This window comes from Acanthisitta chloris, unplaced genomic scaffold (genome assembly GCF_000695815.1).
Source record: "Acanthisitta chloris isolate BGI_N310 unplaced genomic scaffold, ASM69581v1 scaffold4214, whole genome shotgun sequence".
Taxonomy (NCBI): Eukaryota; Metazoa; Chordata; class Aves; order Passeriformes; family Acanthisittidae; genus Acanthisitta; species Acanthisitta chloris.
This window is the reverse complement of record NW_008667533.1, coordinates 82,796-109,329: the sequence shown is the minus strand read 5'-3', so window position 1 is coordinate 109,329 and position 26,534 is coordinate 82,796. Positions and strand designations below refer to the sequence as shown.

The 26,534-nt window shown below is 40.5% G+C and overlaps 1 protein-coding gene across 1 annotated transcript in view; it reads left to right on the top strand.

Annotated features, from left to right (window-relative positions):
• Positions 1-18,393: 18,393 nt before the first annotated feature.
• Positions 18,394-26,534, top strand: part of SYT9 (synaptotagmin IX) — a gene marked incomplete at its 3' end in the record, with an annotated part of 30,022 nt that continues 21,881 nt past the window's right edge. The window contains exons 1-2 of the mRNA XM_009072525.1: positions 18,394-18,770; positions 21,651-22,197. Of these exons, the coding sequence (XP_009070773.1) occupies positions 18,394-18,770; positions 21,651-22,197 (924 nt within the window). The remainder of the gene's footprint in view (positions 18,771-21,650; positions 22,198-26,534) is intronic.

Here is a 26,534-nt window from a genome sequence, read left to right as displayed (position 1 = left end):
TGAACAGGGAAGGGTCCCTTTGACAACATTTCAAGCAGCACTGTTCCCAGTAAATGACAGCAAATAGATGCTAAATCCATAACTATTTCTGAGACAAATAGAATATTGTTCTTTTAAAAAACCCAAACGTTGCAAAGACCTGTTAGTCTTTGGAACAACTAAGGGGAAAAAAGGAAGCTTTGTCAGAGTGTTTCCTGACTCAGCAGTTGAATGAAAGGAGTGATGCTGATGCCCTTGGTTCAAGGCAATGGAAGGACAGAAAACCAACATGCAAAACAACATAGGAGATGTCTGGCTGTAAATCCTGCAAATCAAATATTACTCAACAATTTGTTAATACAAATGTGTTTGAGGGATATTGTTTAGAGACAGGAGTATGGTTTTGTTGACTGGAATAGATTACTAGTTGGGGACTGTGAAAACTAAGGCTCTTTTTTTAACTGTGCCAGGCACTTGGGATGTGATCTTGTAGAAATCTGTCAGTGCTGTTTTCCCCCGCCCTTTCAGCTGCTTTTTCAGTACTGATATGCAGTTAAAATTCTATCTAATGCCCTGTCTGTAATCAGCAGAGAAAGCAGGGCATGTCTCAAGTGTGATGTCAGCGAAGCACTGAGCAGAAAACTGCCTAAAAAGCAGCTGAGAGAAAACAGTGGGCCCAGGACTTGGGTGGAAAGGAGCCTGCCTGAATATGGCTTGCTCTATTTTCATAGCAACAAAAAAGCCTGTGCTTCGTTGTGGTCTCTCAGCACTTTACTCTTATAAATAATAAACAGAATGAATATATTTTTCCTCCTGTGTAGCTTAGCAAATAGAAATGTGCCTCTGTTATCAGCAAGGAAGCCATAATTGAGAGGCAGTGATTTCATGGAATACACGTTCAAAGGGGAATAAATAAAAGCATAAGGAGGATTTCAAAATCTCTGTTTCTGTGCTGGGCTTGATATGTTTAGCTATGGAATTTATTCATGATACCTCTTTGCAAGCTTGCATTTACGTTTTCAGACTGAACTCATACCTCCCACTCTAGGCTGCATCTGACACAGCAACAGTACTAACAGGGTAACTTTTGGTTATCTTTTGCATATCCCAGTGTTTTGCTGTTTGCTGTCCCATTTTCTGCATAAGAGCTTCAAACATTTGCTTTCATGGCCTGGGTTGGATTTTAAATGCTCATCTCAGTGTGATACCATTTGAGAGTAAAACTGAAAGGACTATGATCGTGGTAATCCTTTTCACATTATCGTAGCAGAAATGCACAACACAAAGTATTTTTCTTGGAAGGGAACACCTTTTTAATGTGTCCCATTTTCTGGTTTGTGTCCCTCCATATGCTTGGGATTAAACAGTGTATTTTTTGCTGGCTCAATTTACAATACAAGGATATCTATTTGTTTTTTGATTTCAGTATACCTCAACACTTATGCTCTGCTCATGTTTAGGAAACTTACAGAATTAATCACCCACACCTTGCATGAAAGTCCTCTAGGGAAAATAACAGTGGGTAACTCTACTCAACAACCCACTAACAGCCTGACTTGAACAGATCTGGAAGTTTGGAACATGCAGCTCTCTGAAGTCCATGGTCCTTTTCCTGCCTTCCTCTTTGTCCGTTTTCTGTTATCTTAACGTTCACATTTAGGAAACTTACAGAATTAATCACCCACACCTTGCATGAAAGTCCTCTAGGGAAAATAACAGTGGGTAACTCTACTCAACAACCCACTAACAGCCTGACTTGAACAGATCTGGAAGTTTGGAACATGCAGCTCTCTGAAGTCCATGGTCCTTTTCCTGCCTTCCTCTTTGTCCGTTTTCTGTTATCTTAACGTTCACATTTTAGTCATTCAAAACTCCTTTTTTTCCCTACATTCATCTGAGTTTCTAGAATTTTAAAGCAAAACTTAATCCCACTGTCTGTCAGATTTCCAGAGCTGGTGAAAGGAGTAATGGATCCAAAATAAGAGAATAGGTTTAAATTAGACTTTAGGTGAGGATGGTGAGGCACTGCCACAGGTTGCCCAGGTAAGCTGCAAATCATAAAATCTAAATTTTCAAGCTGAGACTGGATGTGGCACTTAGTGCCATGGTCTGGTAACCACAGTAGGGTTGGACTTAATGATCTTTGAGGTCTCTTCCAACCTGGTTGATTCTCTATGATTCTATGTTGGATGACAAATAAAAAAGGACCAAGTTTTCCAAAAAGTTGTCCTAAAATCACTCTGCTGAAGTAGCTGAAAAGTTAACAAATCCCATCAGCACATTCCAGTTAGCAAGGAAAGTGGGTTGTAGTTTCTCTCTCTGGTAAAGTTGTTTATCTTCTTTTTTTCTTGTTTATTGCTTGAGCAAACCTAATGCATTTGAAAATCTGTTTCAGAAGAAGTAAGACACTGTGCAACTGGTGGTATTTCACTGCAGAATAAACCCCAGAGGGATTTGTAATCCCCTGGTACTAACATTATCTAATAGTGAGCCAAATTGAATAATAAGCTCAGTGCTATGAATACAGCCTCATACTCAGCCTCATTCTGCTTTAGTTAGCATTGCCTAGTAATTAATTATCACTCTGCATTCATGCTATCAATGACATCCAGAGGCTTGGCCTAAACACGCTCGGGCTGCTGGCAGCAGTGGCAGCAGCACATATACATGCAGATATTTGTTCTTCCTCTGTAAATGTGTGCTGTAGACTGTCTCTTAAAAGATTTGTTACTAACTCTTCCCTGTAGCTAAACACAACAAGACAGTCCATGCTGGATATCAGTCACAATGACACATAGCTTACTAATTACTGTTAATGTTTACAGGATTTGGAATGTCGGAATCGATTTTGGCACGGAAAGTGCAGTCTAGTAAATCGCTTGTCACCTTTGGTTCATCCTTGATCTCATTGAGAATCTCATATGCAATTAACTGTAATTGCTATACTGTATTTATTCTAAAGTGCACAATACATTGCGATTTTGTTGTTTGGATTTCAAAAATGGGGAGTTAATTGCTTGCACAAATACAAGTCAAAATAAGGGGAGCTTTGTTGTGAGGGACTATTTTTTCAGGGTAGAAGTATAGGAAGATTTAACAGTTCATGTTCCAAACTCATAGCCCTCCTGTACTTAAAATCTTACTAACTGGAGGGACAGTAACATGCATAAAGACACAACAGGAGAGGAGTTTACTTTACTGCACACTGTTCTGGTTAGAGGACCAAATGTCCCCATTGTGCTGCTCCCAGCAGTGAAACTGGAGCCAGTTCATGGCACAGATCAGGCAAGCCTGGAGCAGTGACTGAAGGAGGACCCTATGCCCACATTGGCAAGCCCTGGAGTCTGCCTGCAGCCTTGGTTCCTTCAGGACAAAAAATATCTCAAACCACCCACCAGTGGTGTGTCTCACTCAAGTGAGTCTCACCAGGCTCCAAGTATACTACAGGGCAAAGCTGCAGCAAAAAAAATCCCTCCTCTCCCTCCTCTAATGCTAAATCACTAATGTGGGCACATCCAGTGTCATTTAGGAAGACTCTGGCTAAAGAGGCTGAAACAAGTTGCTGTGCTGTCTGCAAGACTGGGCAATTCTTTCTGCAGATGGAACTGGACAGTAGTTTTTGAAAGGAATGTTTTGCCTCTGCATACTCTAGGTCACAAGGTGGAAGAAGCACTGAGTGGCTCACACAATTTCATCTGCCAGTTTCTCCTGGCAATAGTTTCTATTTAAACAGCCAAAGATCCAGAATTAGCATGCACTGTCTAGAAACCTCAATAAAAGAAAGAGCTTTGCCAAGAAATAGTCTAGGACAGCAAAAAAAAAAAGAAAAGTGAAGGGCTTCATAGGGATAAACAACATGAATCTGCAAATTCTTCTTCCCAGGGAGGGAGAGCTACATTGTCTCCTGGTGTCAGCCAGGGGTTGGATGTTGGAGCAAACATCTGGTTCTCAGGTTTAGATTGGCAGCACCTGCTCGTTTCATGCCATAGTGAATTGTTCAAGGAACAGCTAATCATGAAGTTCCCTGCTGTCCTTGTCAAACCAGAGGATACTCTTTAGTTCCTCATCTTAAGAAACTAGCTTTTCTGGAGAAAATCATTTTAGGAGATAAGATACAGATCTAGCTAAATTTACTTAATTAAGGAAAATGCAAATCCAGTAGAATACATTTTTCTAGTAGAATGAGAGTGTAGATTCTACTTGCTGCAACCACAAAATATCTCCAAGAGTCTGGGGATGACAAACAGTGGCAATAATTGTACATCTAAACCATTAGAAATATCTTCTATCAGAATGCTGGATTAAAACAGAAACTATTTTGTATTTAACTACTGCAAATGAAAAAAACTAGCCTAAATACCATGGACTGGTTTCCAGCACATTCAGACTACTTTAGAGGTTACTTTTAATCCACTTGCTTATTTTGCTATTCTTCATTCAATTAATTATCAGATTAAAGTTCTTATATAATATGTAAAATGGTCTTTTGATAACAAAAGATTATAAAAGAAGTGCTGCAGAGTTTGCCTTAGAAGAAGGCATAGCAAGATTGAAATCTGCAAAATTCCAAGTTAAAAGAAGCTGTTAAGTTTGATAGCAATGACATGTACCATTATAATTACATATTCCACGAGAAGATGGGATACATTACATAGAATCATAGAATCAGCCTGGTTGGAAAAGACCTCCAAGATCATCAAGTCCAACCCTACCGTGGTCACTAGCCCATGGCACTAAGTGCCACATCCAGTCTCAGCTTAAAAACCTCCAGGGATGGTGAATCCACCACCTCCCTGGGCAGCACATTCCAATGCCTGAGCACTCTCTCTGGAAAAAATCTCTGTTAAAAATCTCTCCGTTGATTAGAGAGAGGGAAGGGCTGAGAAAAAGTGGGTTTGTTCAGCCTGGAAAAGAGAAGGCTTCGGGGTGACCAGCAGCAGCCTTCCAGTGCCTGAAGAAAGCCTACAAGAAGGGTTGAGTCCAGTGCCTGAAGAAAGCCTACAAGAAAGGTGGAAAGGGACTTTTTCCAGGGGCATGTAGTGACTGGACAAGGGGGAATGGATTCCAACTGAAAGAGAGTAGGTTTAGATTAGATATTAGGAAGAAATTCTTTAAGGGTGGTGAGGCCCAGAGGAGTTGTGGCTGCACCATCCATGGAAGTGTTCAAGGCTGGGCTGGATGGAGCTCTGAGCAGCTTGGACTCTTGGAAAGTGTCCCAACCCACAGCAGGGAGTTTGGGACTGGATGATCTCTGAGATCCCTTCCAGCCCAAACCATCCTATGATTCATGGTATTTCAGTCTTCCTGAAATCCACTCTGACAAAAAAAAACAAATCCTCTTGTTTTGCAGCCCAAGACCTGATGCTCAGCATCAGTCCCTTCATGCTGCAGAGTGGGTGACGTGGCTTTTTGGCTCTCTGTACCACTTTGTCTCTGCAAAGGTGTTTGTGGTGTGGGTTGGTACGTCACGTGCTGGCACTGTGCCTGCTGTCTCACGGCGAGCAGGTGTGTTTGGAGGGATGACAGCCTTCTCAGGACTCCGTTATTTAATTAACTCATTTATAGCTAGATGATTTCAAAAAGCCATACCATCTGTCTGGTGGTCAGAGTCTTGCTTCTGTGCTAAGCAGTGCATGTTAGACTCCCTGCATCCCTTCTAGTTAGTGCCATTCTGCTTCACTAGAAGCAACTGGAAAGTTGATACACTCACAGTAAGAAGTGAGAAGATCCAGGTTCCATTTTTAACTTTCCGACTGATTTGCCAAATCTCACCTTGAGAACTGTGCTGCGTCTTGGTTTCTGTTTGTAAAAAGACATTTAAATAACTGACATTTATAGAAGGAGGGGAAAAAGCTACTGAGTGATAAACAGTTTAATCACTGTGATAATTTAACAGCTTTGTTCTACAAGCTGCTTGGTATTGTGAATAGAAAAACAATTCGTCAAATACCCATTAGGGTTTCTGAACACATTTGTTGCACTGTTTACATTCCAGTAACGTTTTTCAGATCCAGATTTACTCCCAAGGTTTTTAACTGTCTATGTCCAGACACTTAGAACACATGCAAGATTTTAATGCTTTGTATCAGCTTTCATGAAAAAAAAATCTTGATTTATAAAAATAGAAGTTAAAGAATTACTCATCCTCTCAACAATGGCAACATTACTAAGGAGTTCAATAAGGACAGGAGGCTGCCATTAACTTCTCAGTCATATAGCAGAGGTCACTGAACTTAACTGAAGACAAAACTTGAAAGAAGATATCTTGTGAATTCCTCTCTAAAATATTGTCAGACATTTCCTCTAATGTTTGAAAACACTGGAGGAAAATATTTTGAGTAGACCTTGTCATCAGCCAAAAGGCTGAGAGACTAATTGTTAGTTGAGGGATAGCAGTGATGAAGTTATTGTGCATCAGAGAGTAGTCTGAATGTTTTGTCAAGAAAAGTGTCAACCCCCTATCTTAATGACTCCTGATTGGTGATTAAGTGACTTCTGGGCATACAACTGAGCCTGAATTGAGCTGCTAGTAAAAATCAGGGTACCATAGGTGCATAGAGGATTTCATTTTGTAATTCTCAGGTCGCTGCAATGACTGATGAATTTTCACGGACTCACAGAATAGAATCATGAAGGTTGGGAAAGATGCTTAGGATCCTTGAGTCCAACTGTGAACCCAGCAATGCCAAGTCCACCACTAAACCATGTCCTTAAGTGCCATGTCTAGACACCTTTTAAATACCTCCAGAGATGGTGACTCAGTACCTGTGTGATCAAGGAGGGAAGCTTGGACTTGGCTTTCTCACGCAACTCCTTACAGCTCAGCCAAAACAAAGCAAGGTCCCTCAGTGAACTGTGGCTCCAGCCATGCAGATCTGAGAGCTGTTGTTGCCCTCAGCAGCTATTTTACTCATCAGAACTTTGTAATTTTTTTAAAACACCAAAGCCCTAGAGGCAACATCATTTATTAAGCTTATATCAGTGGTCAGTTTCTCTTATTATTATCATATATTTCAGAATCTTAGCTTTCCACCCATGCTGATGTATCTTAGACTTGGAATGTGCATGTGTGAGTGTGTATATTGGAGTGAAGGGATGGAGTGAGGGAAAGGAGCAGAAAGCAAAGGAGAAACCTTTGAACACACAGAAAATATAAATTGGTGTGGAGCCATCTGCCTAAATCTGCAGTGTTTGAAAAATGGAGTGGATTAAGTGCTCCTGTTCATTGTAATTGAGGGAAATAGATAAAAATCTTCAAGAGCTTTTAAAATACTAATGTAACTTTTTAAGTGCTGAATAGTTTTAGATGCATTGAGGTTACACACATCTTCCAGGGGGTTGGTACTGGTAAATAGGGTCAGACAGGCAGTCACTGCTATAAAGGACTTTTTGTATGAATATAAGAGCTTCTGGTCCTGTCTCTGACCTTAGTCTCTGGAGCTCACAGGTTTCTGTAGTTGTGCAAAAAGGCTCGTGGTGTTTCTTAAATACCTAAAATAAAAACACTTCCTCCTTTTCTTAGGTGCAAAATGCACCATGAGGCCCCTTGCAGCTTTTGAAACCTCCAGGCAGATGCAAGGCTAGTGTAGTCAGTTAAGTTACTTTCAGCCTTAAAACCCTGGAATGCTGAAGTGTTAGTATCTTGATCTTTATGTCAAGAGGAATGGAAAATAAATTAACTCCCGATGCAGAGGCCTTTCTGAGGGATTGCATTTGTTAGGAAATGGCTGATTTTACATCCCAGTTTAAGGGCAAAAGTAAGCTGTTTTCCATAAAAGCTGACATGTCTTCATCTCGACAGTTGGCAGAATTTCTAGCCCTAATGGCCTATTTATTGATACTGATCTTTGGCATTTCTGTTTTATTACTGTATAGCACAAAGCTATGGGTGTTGTTGACAGGAAGGTACAAGAGCGATTGGAAAATGTGGATGTTGACGTCATACAGAGTTAGAACAAGTTTCATCTTTGTCCCTTGTCCTCCACCTGTCTCCTCCTAAAGGTTTGTTTTCCCTATAAATCCAACAGGTTCTCAGAAACTCCTGACCTTTTCACAGTAACTGATTTGTTGAGTGTGCCCCTTTGCCCATGTGGTAGGGCCACATTTCTCCAGCGATAACTTCCTAATTTTACTCAGGGAATTTAAGGGCATATTAATACCTTAATCTTCACAAGTCCCTGACAGCAGTTTGCATCACATCTGTGAACTCTGACATCTCTGTTTTGGAGGGTATCAATCCCACACTTACTTACAGATGCTAAAGTGCATGATTCAGATTTAGTCTAAGGGGGGTTTTCCTCTTTTTAATCTATTGTAGCTCAATCAAGTGCTTAAATCAGCAGGATTTAATCCCTGGAACAGCAGGATTAGGCTCTCCTGCTTTCTTCTTGGACCAAATACTGGACAGAGTGGGTCCATGAATCTGGAATGGGGTTGACATTTGTCACTACTACACAGTGTTTAGTATTTGCTTTGTTGGTCGTAATTGCAGTATATCAACTTTCCACTCCATAAAACTAGTTAAATACAAGAAGAAAAACCCCTCAGGCTGTTCAGTTTCAATTTTACGTTCACAACTAAGTACAACATGAAATTATTTAGTTCATAACAAATTGAGCTGTTGCTACTAGTTCTTTCTGCAGATTCCGTTTAGTATAATGTCTTGCATGACTGTACAATTAAACTCAAGAAAACAGAAATCCAGATGTGTTCAGTTCTTACTCAGGGCATGCATTCTTTAGTATATGCTGTGCAAAAATAAGCAAGTTGAAGTTCTCTGGGTTTGGATTTGACAGAATTACAGGAGAGCTTCCAAGAGTATCTCAGCTTTAAAATACTCCCTGTCTAGGAACGAAGAAACAGAAGAACAGTCTGAATGATAATGTTTTATCAAATCTGTTTCTCAATTCTGTTCTTTAGCTGCTACATTCTTAAGATGTTTCACTTTAGATTTCTGTAGGTTTTCTCTGTTTTCATAACTGTTCTACAGTTTTCTCTCAGACAGTATTTTAGGCAGACAAGACAGTTGGACTCGATGATCTTAAATATCTTTTCCAACCTAAATGATTCTATGATTTTATGATTTCCAGATTTACCCACTTGTAAGTTTGTAAAGCCTTGAACTCATTTCTTTTGCTCTCTGGAGATGAAGAGGAGTATGAATGGAAAAGAAGTATGTTCTCTGTATTTTTTCCTAACAGTGAGTTCATAGTAAACATGATCTGATTGAGAATTACTAATTCATTATCTTTCCTAGTAGTAAATATCCCTGTCAGTATGACTTTCATCACACCCTAATACATAGGGATCAGCCCCAAAAGCTTCCTTTTATAAAATGGGAGCCCTAAGTTCACAAAGAACAACAGATACATAATGCTTTTGCCATGGCTGAAATACTCAGGAGGTGTTGGGCACCTCCAGGAGAGCAGGGCCCCAGCACATGGAACAGTGACTTGGGAAGACAAACACCATCACTCCAGATGTCTCCCCTTTCTCCTTCTTCCCCACATTTGATATACTGAGCATGATGTCCTATGGTGTGAAATATCCCTTTGGTCAGTTTGGGTCACCTGTCCCACGGTGTGTCCTCCCAACCTCCCATACATCCCTGACTTCCTTGCCATGTGGCAGTGTGGGAAGCAGCAAAGACCTTGGCTCTGTGTGAGTTCTGCTCAGCAATAACAAAACCATCTCTGCACTATCAACCCTGTGTTCAGCACAAGCCCAAAACATAGCCCTATACTAGTCACTGGGAAGAAAGTTAGCTCTGCCCCAGCCCAAACCAGCACAGAAGGATAAATGCTGTCTTTATTTCCTTTTATGCCAAGAGGTCCTTCCTAAAAGAAGAATCAGGCTATTTAATCAGTTCAAGATGTTAGTGATTTGTGATAGTAATAAGCAATAAATTTCCACTTTGTATCAGTCTATGCAGGCAACTTTCCTGAAGTCCCTTGTGAGGTCTCAACACTCCTGACAACCTTTTTATGATCTTCCAGTACAGAGAAAGCAAATGAATTTTGTCTCTTCCTTCAATGTAAAGGAAGGATTGTAAATATTGAACCACTGTGACGTGCCAAACTCCCATAATGTAGGCTTAGAGCAGTTGATTCTGAAAAGGAAGTTAATGAAATAATTGACCTCATTTCCATTCTGAGCAATCCAACTTTCAAGAGAAGCTTGCACTTTTATTCTGTATAAATTGCCCAGAAGACTAATACTGTCTTCTTCTTCCTTACATATTTATTCCCTTAAAAAAAAAAAACCCTAAATTAAGAAAGTAAGGCTCAAAAATAGATAATATTTTTAGGTTGTTCAGAATCAGAAAGGCTAAGGGTTTCCACCTGTCTTAAGAAAATTATAGGGATAAGGAGCCAACTGGTAGGTGAAATTCAGTGCTTCCAATAGGAAAGAAAATGGTAATTTGAATAAACATAGATTTTTTTCTAGTACTGTATAAGCAACACAACTCTTACTCAGGATTATGACTAGTTCTGTGAAAGTAGTTTTTCATTGTACCTGCCACATTCTAGATGTATGTGTGTATGTATTCACATACATGTCTCCTTAGATACTAATATGAATTTTGCTAAAGCTCAAACAGCCCTTCACACACTTTAGTTGTCTGTCCACATCTCCCATGGTCCTTTAAAGTAATTTAATTCCACAAATTTTCCTGCCAAAAGAAAGTCATTCAGTGAGACATTTGGGTAAATACTTCTTTTTTTTTTCTTTTTTACCTGGAAAAGATTGTGCCCTGAAGGGGATCAGAATGAAATTTGTCACAATTTTGCAGGAAATAGACTTTTTAGCATATCAAATGATATTATTAATGGTTATTACAATAACCAGGTGAGTCCCCACATGGGATGCTGCATCCAGCTCTGGGTTCCCCAGCACAGGAAGGACGTTGGCCTGTTGGAGTGAGTCCAGAGGAGCCCACCAAGATGATTAGAGGGATGGAGCATCTCTCTAATGAGGAAAGGTTGAGAAAATTGGGATTGTTCAGTCTGGAAAGGCAAAGGCTTAAAGGTGACCTAATTGTGACCTTCCAGTACCTGAAGGGAGCCTGAAAGAGGTGGAGAGGGGAACTTTTGACAAGGGCTTGTAGTAATAGGACAGGGTGGAATGGATTCAAACTGAGAGAGACTAGCTTTAGATTAGAGGAAGAGAAGAAAGTTTTTACTGTGAGGGTGCTGAGTCACTGACACAGGTTTCCCAGAGAAGCTGTGGCTGCTCCATCCCTGTAAGTGTTCAAGGCCAGGCTGGATGGGGCTCGGAGCATCCTGTGCTGGTGGAAAGTGTCCCTGCCCACAGCAGGGAGTTCAGAACTAGATGATCTTTAAGGTCCCTCTATGATTCTGTGATCTCTGTAACTGTTGTTTTGAGCACTTTGGTACAATATTACTGTACAGTGTTATACAAATGGGAGATGTCATTTCCTCTAGTGCTCTCAAACACTTTACTATTTATTGCATCTTACTAGGCTTTCAAGGACTATAATGGAACTTAAAGCTTGTTGGCATGGCTCAAACACACTCTTTGCTCTCCCATAACCTGGGAACTTCCTGCTCCTGGCTATATATTGCAGAAAGAAATGGCAATTTCTCTTCATTATTATTCATAGGGTCATAACATTCAAGATTAATGTGTGCTCAGATGGCTTAGTCATTAAAATATTCACAAATCTTGATGGTTTCATAATTTCTAACACACACAATTTGTCCAAAAGTTTCCACTTGCAAATTTCTCCTGTGTTATTTTTTCATTCTTCATCAGTCATTTCGCTGTTAAAACCTTTCATTCTGTTAATGAGGGAACATACACAGTATTTGCCAAAAGTGACTAGTCATTTTCTGTGACTAGATGAGAAGGAAAATTCTTCAATTACTATATGGACTTCTATTTTCCATACCCTAAAAAAACCCAGGGTAGACCTTTGCAAAGTTATTAAAATTAGCAACTCAGTTCACTTTGTGAATGATCTTACAAGAAAAAAGTCGAAGTGTGTCCTAGTATTTATTTCAAGCAAATAATCTGATTCTATGATTTCTTGCATCCCAGAAGAAAGAGTATGGTAATAACCAAAAAGAACCAAGAATGAGGCATGGGAACATGGATAAACCTCGTCACAGTTGTGTATATGTGACATAACCAAAAAGAACCAAGAATGAGGCACGGGAACATGGATAAACCTCATCACAGTTGTGTATACGTGATCAGGAAACATTTTATTTTCTACTGCACTTTGTTTGTGTCCATGTCACTTGTGAAACAGAAGCTTTGGTTTTCACAAGAGGAACAGCATCATTCTTTGTCAGTAGACACTGCTGCAAGATGTCAGAAAGAAAAATGCAAGCCCTTGAACATATGACTCCTCTCAACTGTGTCTGTAAAAATCCCTGCTCATTCAGCCAGCTGTCTGATTAGGGAAGGCTCTTTGTCACTTACAGACTGAGGCTGAACATTGTATGTCAGGAAATCTGCATTAATGCAGACTAAATATATTAGAGATAGGTGTGCAAACAAAAAGAAATTATTCTTCCAACAAGTTGACGTACAATTTTTGTTAGAATTGACAAACTATCCCAATATGAAGTCACTTTACCTGAATTACAAGCACAACATTCAGAAGCAGGTTCAAATTGAAGGAGGGGAAGTTTAGGTTAGATATTAGGAAAAGGTTTTTTACTCTAAGGGTGGTGAGACACTGTCCCAGGTTGCCCAGGGAGGCTGTGGCTGCCCCAACCCTGGTGGTGTTCAATCCAGGCTGGATGAGCCTTGAGCAACCTGATCTAGTGAGGAGCTGTCCCTGCCCAGGGCAGGGGTTGGGGCTGGATGATCTGTAAGGTCCATTCCACCCCCTAAAATTCTGTGATTCTGTGATTCTGCTTACCTAACTTGTGTTCTTAATATGCAAAACTTTCTGCTGATACAAAAAGAAGAATATTTTGATGTTTTGAGCACTTTTTTCTTCTTTCTGAATGTTTGTGAACAATTTCCTTTAATTTTCTTTTTAGCTTAAAGCTTTAATTTTGTGATCTTAGGAATAAACTATTATGTCAATCTTATGTCAGTTCTGAATTTTGTCACAGCAATTGCTGCTGGAAAAATAGTCTGTGCAAACAAATCTGTTACTGCTTTTGCACTTTTTGTTGTGAGCATTTGGTATGGCCATTTAGTAATTCTGATCCCATATTGAAATTGTGCTATGGAATTTAAGTACATTTAAACTAACTGACAAGTACTTTTGTGAAGTCCTAGGATTAAATTTCATTGATCTGGTTCATCTATAAGACTTAGTTACTATTAAGCAATACCTGGAAAAAACATTCCACAAATTTGTAAGCCAAGCAAAGCAGATGAAGAGAAAGCATACACTGATAAACTGAAATTTGTAGCACTATTTTGGAAAAGAAAGACATGCAAGTCACTCAGAGGATTAGAACAGTGTCCTAACCAACACAAGAGCTTTACATACCCTGAAGCCTCCCTAGAAGGTGTAGAACACACAGCTTGGCAGGGAGGGGAGAACCACTAAAAGCCAAAACAGCCTCAGATACTGGTGAGGCACAGTTAAAAATACATTTTCAGAGCATGGAAGGTGTTACCACTATGTGAAACCCTGACATTGAGCTCACTGTTGGTCCACACTCATAAATTTCAGGGTCAGACAGATAAGAGATGAAGTATATAATAAAATTAATACAGTCAGAGATTCACTCAGTTGGTTTTCAGCTGCCTTACTTCAAAGAATTGCCCAGAAACTTTCTAAACACAGTATTCAGAGTAATTAAGTGTGTTCAGGAATATTTCAGAGAAGAATAGATTAGCTGAGAATGATTCCTTTGTCTCAAGAGTCTGATGCAAAGAGACACCTTCTGTCCTGAATCAGTGCCAGCTACGTTAATTAAGGAAAACTTGGGTAGCACAGAGGAATCTGCACTGCAATATTAGCTTAAAACTGCTTCAGGTGCTTGATTCTGAGAACACTTTTCCTCTGGAAAAGACAGGGTCTTAGGCTGCTGCATCTAAAAATACCCCAGTTGCTCTTACAGTACAATTACTGAGCGAAATGGCAGGTAACCCTCCACAGAGGTATTTGCATGAAAGAAAGACAGGTTAGATTTTCAAAAGCAGAACTAGGATTTAAGCACTAGGCACTGCTATTTCCATTGCTTTCCAAGAAACTGGATGTCTAACCACTTCATATTCCTTAAAATCTCCCCCTAAGCAACAAAAAAGTAATGAGAGGGCTGTGTTTTTCCTCAGGAAATGACAGCTTGAAATTTTTGTTGAATTTGGACAGAATCATATTGACAAAGATTGACTGATCTGTCCAAATATATCCTAAAGTTTAGTAACATGATTATTCATAACGATTTCATTTTAATTATTATTTAGAAATTTGTTGGGTTTTGAGTAAGAAAAGATTGCTTGTATTAGACTAAAAATATCTCTAGTGCAAGATGTTAGATTGCTAAGATTTGTTTCACTTCTTGCTAGCCAAACTTCACCTAACAGCTCAATATGCATGTTACAATGATGCTGGAATATCTGAACAGTTGTTTTGATAAAAAGAGAAGAATAAATAAGGGTAGAGAAGAAAGCTTATTTTAATTCAACAAGAACATGTTAAAAGAACTCTCAGTGTTGCACCAGGTGATTGGAAGGGTCCCTTCCTCAGTGATTCTGTGATTCAGTTTAATAGGATAATCAAGTGAATTTATATTCCTATCATACGCTCTCTTGACTGAAAGAGTGGGATTTTTCTGAGTCTTTTTGATAAAAGGACTGAGTGTTTTTTGTCATCAGACTGATTGTAATAAAATCTGTCACAGAAGAAAGGCCACGCTCATCTCTCCAGTCTGTTATAACAACAGATGATGTGATCCATAGGCAGAAAACTCTATTTCACTTGCTCTTTCTGCATCATTTTTAACCTTGCAATTGCTACCAAAAAACCCAAACCAGAACAAATTGCATTGATAAGCATAGGACATTAATAAATTGAAAGACTGTAGAGTAAAAAGGATTAAAACATGAAAACCTGGTCAAAAATTGAATAGTACATCAGAATACCTGTAAGACATGCCATGAGCAAGATATTCAGAGAGCTGGTGTGTTTGTGGCCTTACTGCAAACCTTAGCTGAGTATTTGGCTGTTGGCACTGCATGGAAATAACAGCAGTGCCTTCCACGTCCTCTAACAATGACATTACAGTCTCAGTAGACACAGAATTGGATGAAGCTCCTTAGTCTCAGGAGTGTTTAATCTGGAGCCATCCTGAAGATCTATCCTCATCCTGTCTGTCCATCAAAAGGCCTTTGCTAGTGTGAAAGTTTATTGCAGAGCATGTGCTTATAAAAGATTGCTGTATGGACCTGCAGACCTACGTGTTTTGAACAAAAATATGTAGGCTTACTTTCTATGGAATACATTCTCCATTATCAACACACACTAATACTGTCCAGGCATTCCAACATGATGGAATTTAGGAGCTCAGCTGGTCCTGCAGCCATGAGGATTAACCTGTAGTTATGAAATTTTGACTTGGATTCATATCAACACCTCAGGACACTTGGCTGACCTTGTGGTTGTGCCAGGAAAGACACCAGTGCATGTAGATTCTCTACTGCAGGGTATCAACAGGTCCATGCAGAGTGTGTACAGACAGCAGACATACCAGTTAGCCACCAGTGAACTGGCCAAATGCTACAAGTGAGTGTTAGCAAAACCTTGGCAGATCGTGCACCTGCACTCAGATTCACAGGTGCTGTTTAGACTTGCATCAGATACTGCTCTGCAAAACACATTGCTCTTAGTTCTTGTGAAAACAGAATTTAGAAGCAGCTGGATTTTTGAGGAACACTCTCTGTGCTGCAGATCTCTGATTTTTCTAAGGACAAAAAAAGTAAAGACTTACCCTGCTCTCATTACAAAGCAGAGGAAATCACTGGCATCAGATGAGTGCTGCTACCACATGAGAATACAGATAAACAGGCTTAGAAAAACTGAGACAGCTGGAAAGATGGAGTAAAAATTATACAGAAAATCCAGGATGTAACAGTACAAATGGCTAATGGAAAAGCAGCTCCAGGATGCAGCCAAAAATCTCTTCCTTTGGGACTGCTCTCACCTCAGCTATTCACACTGGATCTGCCCAGTTGTTGGAATGCCAGTCAGGTGTGCAGGTAACAGCTTAGAGCACTATCCTTCAGTCACACTGTCTTCCACAGAAGTAAGACAGATACATGATGGTCCCTTTTCCACCCACAGAAACAAAAATTTCGTACCAAAACTTCTTCTGACACAAAGGAGTCGGGAAGAAGGAAAAGCAAGATGATGTACAAACAATCTGCTCATGCTGTGACCTGGCAAGTTACCTGAACTTTTTACTGCCCATCTTCTCTGGGAGTAGGCTGGGAGCTAAGGGGCTGATGTTATTGAGGTGTGTTACTAAACCCCTCCCAACTCTCCAAATGAAAAGCAGTTCCTATGGCACTCATCTAACTTTTCTCATTATACGAGTTCTCTAGAAGATTCTGTCCTCTGCTAAAGTCATCTTCAAGGTAGGGACTGTTGGTCTGCCTTTCAAATTGTTCCTCACCTTCACACATCCTTGGCATTGGGGCAGTCTCTAGTTCTCACCTTGTAATCTTCTGGCTGGTTCTGACAAGTCCCAGTTTCTCATTTCTTTCAATGCTGGATCATTTACTTGAATCAGTCCTTTGAAAAAAAAAAAGGTAGCCTTTTTGCAGACCTCTGATGTATTTCTTCCTGCTTCTCCAGGGAACCCAAGACAAATTGCTTTATTGTGAAGGTCTTCCTTCACTGCTGCTTCCTGGATCCTCAGCTTTTTAATCAGAGATGTTGTGCTCTTCCTCCACCTCCAGACTTGTTTACCAATAAATATTCAAAAAATTTCAAGAGCCCCCCTTTCTACTTTCTCCCAAATTGCCTTTTATGCATGGGAGGAAATTCTTTAATTAATTCAGCTCTGAAACTCCTTGCTGTAATTCCAAACAGCTGCTGTGCTGTCCCCACTGTTAATGAGCTTTGTCTTCATTTGACTTGGAGAAGGACAGAAAGGGCCATGCTGGCTAAAATTATTTGAAATTGGTTTTCAGCATGCAAAATAAACTGGACAGCTCCTGCATGAAATGGATTGTAGTGTCACCCCCCTCTCCTGCAGCAATGTAATCTGTCTGGCCAGCGAGAATGAGACTCACAGCAGGGGCACAAGGTATTGACTTTTCCACTTTTTGGAGAAATATTCTTTTCTTTTATTTTTCAAATGGGCTGAGGCTGTTTCATCTGAATTGTCATTCTTAAATAATTGTCTTAGCAGGAGCAGTACATTTCAACCTCCTGCCATCCTTTGAAATTTAGGCTAGCTGTTAGCTCAGAGAGATGCAGCCTGACATTCCGAACCTACACGCAGTGTGAGGAATTACTTTGATCAGTTTGTGTTTATAATTTAAGGCAGTAAAATAGATTTCTCACTAATTGTGTTTAAGGCATGATGTATTGTGTAATTCACAGAGAGACTCGTTTCAAAAACACTGTAACCATAAAAACAGCTGTTCCACTGAGTCATTTTCCCTATGTGCATCTTAAAGGAAAATAGAGCAAAAACCTCTCCCAGTTGTAACTTATTTGTGTTGATGCTGTGTGATAATGCTGGAAACATTGGGAATAACAACAGAAAACTCATCTCCATGTTCCTTTTTATACCAGAAGTTTGGAAACAGAAAAAAAAGTGCCTTTGGACTTAAAAGCCAGAAAAATCTCAGTTTTGAAGAGATATTGGTATCCTAATTAAATTACAACGAGCAAACCATGTATTGATAGTCAAAAATAATTTGCAAAGATAGGAATGAGTCTAAAACTGGAAGGAATGGAATTCAAATAATAAGATGCATCAGCTGAATACCTAAAAGAATTCATGTCACATGTGCATGTGTGCACATTCTCATGGTGTTTAAGTACAATACAGTCTCTGGAAGAGAAGATGGTAAGATGGAAGCAGGTGGAGGAAACTGCACTCCATAAAAGGAGTTTAAAAAAAAGACAAAAGGTACTGCAGGCACAGATCTTTCCTCAGTAAAAAGTTGAGTGAGCAAGTGAACAACACTTTTCACTTTTAGAATGACCTTTCATCCCGCCCAGTTTGGGGGGCAGGGAAATATAAGATAAATCCCATCAAGGTAAGCCTTATATTAAATTCCAAACAGATGGAATATTTTTTCCTAGGGATGGGGGAAAGAAGAAAGAATGGAGCTTTTAATATACTTCTGGTTTATGACTGGGATAGGGACCAGAATTTAATTTTTGTGGCTCTGCAATCTGGAGGTGTTTACTTCCCATATTGAGGCTTTGGAGATGCTGAGCTCCAGAGAGCACAGAGATGTGACATGGATGTGTTTTTCTTGTTTGCAGATATCTCAATAAGCTTGCTGTCCCTAGTTGTCACGGCCTGTGGTCTTGCTCTGTTTGGTGTGTCTCTGTTCGTGTCCTGGAAGCTCTGCTGGATCCCTTGGCGAGAGCGTGGTCTGCCGTTCGGGAACAAAGACAACAAGCAGGAATCCCTGAACTACACAGACACAGACACCAATGACCGAGACTACAGCGAGGATTATCTGGGTCAGCCTACAGCCTATCCCGAGTCCTCCATGAAGATCAGCCACACCTCCCCCGACATTCCCTTGGACACGCAGGCGGGAGCGAAGGAGAACTGTGCGCACAATGCGCGAATGCATCGCCAGGTCACCGAACCCACCTCTTCTGCTCGGTCAGTAGCTCCTCTGCCTCCCTGATGTTAATCCATCCACAGCCAGGCAAAAGAGCACAGCTTGATTAGCCTCTGCGCTGATCTCGGAAAAAAAAGGATCATTTATTTGTCACGTTCCTTTCAAAAAAAATTACACAAAAGTTACTCTTTGAGGTCCACAAACTTCGGAGGTTGAAGGGGCAGCATCAGAATCCTGTTCCATTTGTGCTTCTCCCTCAGAAGCTGGGTAACACAGAGCACTGTGTGTCCCTGAAATGCATCAGAACAGCCTCAATTTAGCTTGTAAAGCATATTCATTTGCACTTAGCACTGATGCTGAACAGTCAGTAATATCTCCTCAAAGATTTTTAAAACAACCAAAGAAGAAAAGTAGGGCAAGCTAATGAAACACTTGCAAGAGTTAGAAATAGGATTGAAAATCATAGATTTTAGCCACAATCATGACTGTGGGGGGAAAAGTGACTGAACAAGAGTCAGTGAAGTCTCTAGGGGAACTGGAGAACCAGTACATGAGGGAAGAGAGAAGGGGGAGGGTGAGAGTGTGTGCAGGGGCAGGTGATGAAAGAACTATATTTCATACAGTAAGAAAAATACAGTAAATTCCTGAGTCAAAATTCAGCCTGAGAAGATACAGCACTAGCCCAATGGCTCTTTGCTAGCCTCTCCTTTCTGTCTGTCTGTCTGTGAGAGCAAATCTAACCAAGACTCTTGCCTGCAGGCACACCTGAGCATGGGTGAGATGACAGCAGCCAGTTCAGTAATTGCCAGTTGTCCAAAACGTGTCTCAGAATTTGAGAAATCCTCAGAGCATTACTAATGCTAAGTAACAAATGCTCCAGGTGCCTTTCCTCAGATTAGAAGAATGGCTTGGGTTTATACTGTGGTAGGACTCTATTGGGAGGTCAAAGCCATGATTACCATTCTGAAACTTTCACCCTCCCACACACAGGGTTGGATTCCAGCCTTGAGGACTGATAGCCCAGAGGTGCAGGGCAGGGTGGTGCTGCTGGGTGCTCAAACTGCTGGGAAATGAGCATGTTATGAGATTCATTAGCAACAAAGGATCTATATCAACATCTGATGGCAAGGGCTGTCATGTGTGTCTTCCATACTGTGGAAGTCCTGAGTCTGAGACAGGTTTTCTCTGCTACAGCAGGGCAGGAATTCTGATCCTTAGTCAAATACCAAATGCACACCATCACCACAGTGTGGTCATCCCACAGGAAGCAGCAGCACTACTGATGTGTAGAGGACCTTGCCTCAGCATCCTGAGTGCATGGACAAGGTCTTCACTCTTGTGCAGATCTTTCCTCTGGCCACTGCTCCCAGGCTGCTTCTCCCAGCAGGTGCTACACTGGGTCTGTGCCCACAAGGACATGCCTTGTCTGGGTGGCACCCCTGCCCCATCCTGCTTGCTGACACACGATTTGCTCTTTTACCCTCTCTTTCATTGTGCCCCTTACTTATGCCCAGGTCTTCTGTGAAAGACTTTCACTGAGCAGGAGGGGCCAAACTTCCTTGTGCTGCATCCTTCAGCAGAGACATCCCCTTTGTCTCTGCTGCTTTCTGCCATAACTGGGGAGTCAGCTGTGTCTTTCTCTGTGGCCACAGAGACCAGACACCTGCCCCTCTACAGTCCCTGCTAAGCTGTATCTGCAGTGCCCTCCTTTTAATTCCTCCACAGGATATTCTGCACCTCCCACTGCAATGAGGAGCTTAAGGGTTGAAAAATTTACTTTCCTTTTTTTTTTACGGTGACATGATAATATTTTATCCTGGAAATGACTAATGTATAGCTAAAAGATTATGCATTTATTATGCAACAAGAGGAAAAAATGAGGATAGTACATAAGAGGCTGTTCCTGTTTTAAGCATGCGTAAACACACAGTTACAAGGAATGAATGAACAATGATAGCAGAGGAACTACTGCTGATTAGATTCAATATAAATAGCTTTGGACTAATCCTGTGCTAGCATTTTCCACGTGCTCTTTCTGTGTTCAACCACAGCTCATGGGACTCCAATACACTGAGTGATTGTTGCATATGAATAGGAAAATAAAATGGAATCCAACTTGTGTAAGATTAGGATTTTACATAATCCAGCTATCACATCCCCCTACCCTGGCAGGGTTTGCAAATGTGATTTCTCTTACCATTCATGAAGGAGAAATTTCAGTCACAGTGAGTGAGTGACTCCAGGTAATAAATTCCAAAGCTAAAAGCAACTTTTTATGCTCAAGTAACAAAACTAAAGGAGCTTTTCAGCCAAAGTACCACAGAGCTTGTTACGTCAGGTATGAGAGAAAAAATCACAACAATTGGTCGAGGTGGTCAACAAACCATTTCAGACCAGAACAGTTCACTTTTAAATGAAGTAGTCATAGAAATCAACAAGTAATTAAAATGCAGAGATGTCAGGAAGCATCGTCCTTTGTCCAACTTTACCTCTGAAGCAGAAATCAGCCAGCTCAGCTGATCCTGCTGCCATTTGCATAATGCAACTCATTTCACAGGCATTAATTTAAAGAATTCAGTAGAAAATGGCAACTGATAAGAACAGCCACAGTTCTTATGTGACACTGTAGTTGCCAATAAGGGAAATCCTTCGGATTTGCAATGGCTATGAATTTCCATTAGCCACCTCCTTCAGCCAGGTTTGGGGAGAGAAGAGCAGTAGCTTGCAAGAGGGGAGCAGAAAATGATGTGCCATTAGCAGATGCTGAGGGTCAGCTCTCACTGCCCTTGGGTCTGTGCTTTACCCCTTCGTGCGACTAGAGATCTGACAAAATGTCAGATGAGAACAGGATCTTCAGTGTGTGTGCACAGATTCTTATCCTCATAACATGATCTGTTTCAATTCTTCCGTTTTCACTTAAGGCATAATTCGATACGGAGACAGCTCAACCTCTCCAACCCTGACTTCAACATCCAGCAGGTGCAGAAACAGGAGCAGCTGACAGGGATTGGCCGCATTAAGCCAGAGCTGTACAAACAAAGATCAGTGGACACAGACGATGGCCGGAGGGGTAATACCAAGGCATGTGGAAGACTGAACTTTATTCTCAAATACGATTGTGATTTGGAGCAGCTGATCGTGAAGATACACAAGGCCATCAACCTGCCTGCCAAGGACTTCTCTGGAACTTCAGATCCATACGTGAAGATATATCTGCTTCCCGATAGGAAAACAAAACACCAGACTAAAGTGCACAGAAAGACCCTAAATCCAGTATTTGATGAAGTTTTTTTATTTACTGTCCCGTACAATGATCTCAACACAAGGAAACTCCATTTCTCTGTGTATGACTTTGACAGATTCTCCAGGCATGACTTGATTGGCCAAGTGGTAGTGGATAATTTTTTAGATTTGGCAGATTTTCCCAGGGAATGTAATATTTGGAAGGATATTGAATATGTCACCAATGTAAGTATTATAACTTTTCTTTTTGAATGTTTTATTTTTGTTTCTGATTTTATTTCCTTAATCTGATTATAACTGAAATTGTTACATTTATGGAGGTAAATACTCTATTCTCTCTCTCCTTCTCAAGCTTTGACCTTAATCCAAGAAAATTGACAGTACATTTTCAGTCCCCATTTCTTGGTCTTTGGGTATATTAAAGAATGTTTTATGTAGGAGATAGTGGGCTTAGTCATTGCCCTGCTGATAGGGTATAGAAATGCTAGAGAATCTTTTTCTCTTAATCTTCCTTAATCTAAAAGGAAGCATTCTTTACTTAAGGAAATACTGCTATTCTTATTTTGTCTGTCTTTCTGTGTTCTGCATGATTTGTGGCGTAAATTGCAGCATCCCAACCAGCCAGAACTGCAGGCTCAACATTGCTTACGTAGTGATCCTCAGTCCTTCAAAACACTATATTCTCACAAAGCCAGATAACCCCCCAGCTCTAATCCAGCTATCAGTGCTGTTCCATGGAAGCAATGAAACACATGGAATTGGTTTAACTCTTTGTTCGGCATCCCTTTCTTCCTAGGGAAATGGGAAACATCTACGTCTGTATTTCAGTTGTCCCAGAGTCTCTGGTATAAAATTCTGTGCAGGAATCCAAATAGTGATTAAGTATAAAAGCACAGAAATTACTTCTGGAAAAGAAAGAGCTTTGTCAGAGCAGGAACCATCCTCCTTGTAATGCTGTTAGAAGTGAATCCTACACATCCTCTGGAGAACAGACCTTCAGTGAGAATGATACATTACAGAAGTCCACAGAGGTGAAGGTACCAGTGCCAAGAGTCAGTAAATATTTCATTTGCTGTGTCAAACCATTCTCAAATGGAGTGCACGTTTTAGAGTCAAATAAGCCAAACATCATTAAGAGTAAGATCAAAGTGTAAGTCTCTCAGACCTCAGTTCAGGAAAGCATTTATGCGTATGCTTAGCTGAGAATAAGAAGTCATTGAAAAGTAAGGGATGTTCTGAGACAACGTTTCTGAATTCAGACCCTCACCTTATACCTCTATGGTCTGGTAGCATGCCTATACTACACACCAAATTGGTTAAATCCATTCTGTTGATTGGAATTTCTTCTTGAAATCAGTATTTTCGTTGTTTTAAGGTGATTTCTCAGTTGGTCTGTGGACTGTGTGGTGCACCTGCTGCACAGTCCTGTCCCACACCAGGATGGAAGTGCAGCAGCAGCACGAGCAGTTCCTCATTCAGGGTACAGGCAGGGACATGGACGCTCAGTGTGGCTTTTAGATGAAAAGATACTGCTTTTCAACCACAAGGGAAGAGTAAGGCTGTGACAGAGAAGCTGACAGTCATTCCAAGTGAAAGCTTGGCTTCACACAGCATCAAGAGTCCCAAGATCAACTTCATTTTTACAGTCAGCTGGAAGTTGAATGCACACACACACTGGACACGTACGAGTCCTTCTGCCCTGCTTTAACTCAGGCAGAAGAATGGCTCTGGTATTTTCTTTTTAAGCACTTCTCCTTCCAAATTTCAAAAGCAATGCAGCGTATCACTTGTATTCAGATTTTCTGAAATCTCTGAAATTAAATTCAGGACTGAAACATGAGTCATTTATTAATTCCTACTGATTCTAATTCCTGGGTGAAGCATAACCCTGTTTATCCAAACAGAACACACGACCTGCCATCTAGGCTTGTCACTGGGTTTCCAGCTAGCAGAGACCTTTTCAAAGCAAGTGACTCATAGCACATAGGAGACACATCCAATTCTGGGTAATGTGAGTTCTGAGATAAGCGTCTCAGATAAATGAAAGTGTGGAGTACTCAGCTTACCAATTAACATTTCCAAAATCTCAGAGGTTAGAGCTTACTCCATAAAGTTAGGAGAAACCCTCCATGCATCATTGAAGACACCAAGTTTGAGCCCATTTCTTGCCTGTGCAGCTCAGATATCTCAGGGAGCGACAGCCGAACCCCGTGGGCTCTGCAGTGAGGCTGCTGCAGCCACTGCTGCTGTGGCTGCTCTCCAAACCAGCAGCAGCATCAGTCTCAGGAATAAATCTGGCCAAAGTTTTGAGCACCACTGGGCAGTTTATGGTTGCAAACTGTATCAACTGTAACCTGTTTTCAATCATTTTCTCTTTGAATGTCTTCTTGTTTCAAATAATAATGGAGAACAAGACTAGGCGAAATTATTGAAGGAGATCCACTTAATGTAGCTCAACAAAGAGTGCACACAGGGAGGATAAACCAAGGAAGTGTACAAGAAAAAGGAAGCTCCACGCAAACTACACATGACAAGTTGGTCATACTTCTGAAGAGTACCTTCATTTTAATTCCTTGTGCATCTTATTACTCTGCCTAACCAGCAATCCCAAAGGCTTTCATTTTACACTCTCCATTTTATTATGTTCTAATCCAATTTGACACAGTAATACAAAAGAATGTATCAAATCCTTCTCTGCCCAGCAAAATGTCCTACTTCAAGTGAGCACTGCAGATTATGCCTGAAATGTCAGCTTTACCTCAAACAATGCCATTAAATTGACCTATTATTTCATGTGCTTTCTTCTGTTTCCTAATAACACTGGAAGATTGTTTTTATCCAAGCCCAGCAGTTTTCATTCTTTGGCCCATAACATCTGTTACCATCCCAGGGTTTGAAATTATTTCATAACACAGATGCATGTCAGCATAAAAATTTTCTACATGCTTAAAAGCAATCTGCTGCCAAACACAAATCTCCAATATCAGAATGATTGTTCTTCTAATCCCAGGTCCTCTGAGCATAAAATCTCTCTCCTGTAACACTGACACTTTTTTCCAGCCAGGCAAAAAGCAGCAGTGGGCTGTATAATGTAGAAATAATTAAGTGGATCAACCTTAGATGAACATGAAACAAACTAGAGAAGCTTTTTGTATATCTACCAGTCAGATTACTCCATTTTCTGTCTCATCAAGAAAAAAAGATGCTTTTTTTTAAGCCTGTGTTTCTTTTGTTGGCATGTTTTGTTTAGTATCCTCTAAAGCATATTCAGGATTTGGGGTGGAGTTTTTTGTTTGTATTTGTAATGGTCATGGATTGATGGCATGTTTGAAGAGACAAAAAGTGGTTACTGTTTCCTTGGTTGCCTCTTCAAACTCAAATGTTATCAGGCAAAACGTGCATGGCTTTGTCACAAAATAGAATGACAACTGTGAGGATGAAGAACCTATGAAGGTGTCAGATACGCAATGGGAAGGTGTCAGTTCATTTCAGATAAAGGAGAACCTTCTCTTTTGGAAAACACCAAGTATCCACTGGCGTAACTTGCTGTGCACCAAGAAAGAACATCCTTTTTCAAGAACTGCTGGTTAACATCACCAGGCACAGAGAAGGATTTCTGCCAACCAGAAATCTAGCTCTGGTTCAGACTGGCTGTTTGGATTCTCACAGTGCTCAGCCTTTGGCACTTGATAAGCAGGTGATCTTACTAGAGAAGAGGAGCTTAGAGCAGGGAGGGGGAATCCAAATCATAAAGAGCAATGTAAATTCCCATTCTTAACTGTGCCAGCATTTTCCAAAATGCCTCCTCATTGTAGGAGGCAAATTTGTGACTTTGGTTTTACTGTATATATAGTGTCTGCCACTGATGCTATTTTTTCAGTTGTCAAATATAATCAAGCTTAATATCTCAGCATGGTACAATGGAAACTGCTCTTTTGCTGATCATCTAACTTTATTTATACATATATAAGTTTGCCCAAGAAAGAAAGGTTTGAGAGTTTGTATTTTGAGGCATTTATGTTGTATGACTGAGATCCAACTGCAATCATAACATCACCAGAAGGAAATTTCAAGTTCCCTGTTTCAGAGATGTTAAAGCCAAACACAGTCTGTCTGGAAGAGGCACAAAAAGAAGCTTAAGTTGTTTTCAGTTGGTTGTTTATGCATGATAAAAATATAAAATATTGAAATCTGACCAAACCTTCCAGATTTTTTTCAGTTCCAAACTATTCTGACCTTAAACTCAAAAAAACCTTCCCCAAAGGTTGCATTGCTCAGGACTGCTAAGAGTCTGTGAGCAATTCAGTGTCTGCCAGATGCACATGCATCAGTGCAGGTCATAAACCCTAAAAAATTGAGGAAAATAAATTTCCTTCTTTGAATGGAATAGGTAATACCGTCCCCAATTTACAGAGAACAGAACAGGCTTGGACATAAAGGATGTGACTTGCTCCAGACACAACATTGCTAATAGCAGAAATGAGAGCAGGTCCAGGATGCGCAGACTCCTGGCAGCAGCTTTAATCCACTCCGTGGAGCACTGCTTATCTCCTCCGACAGTG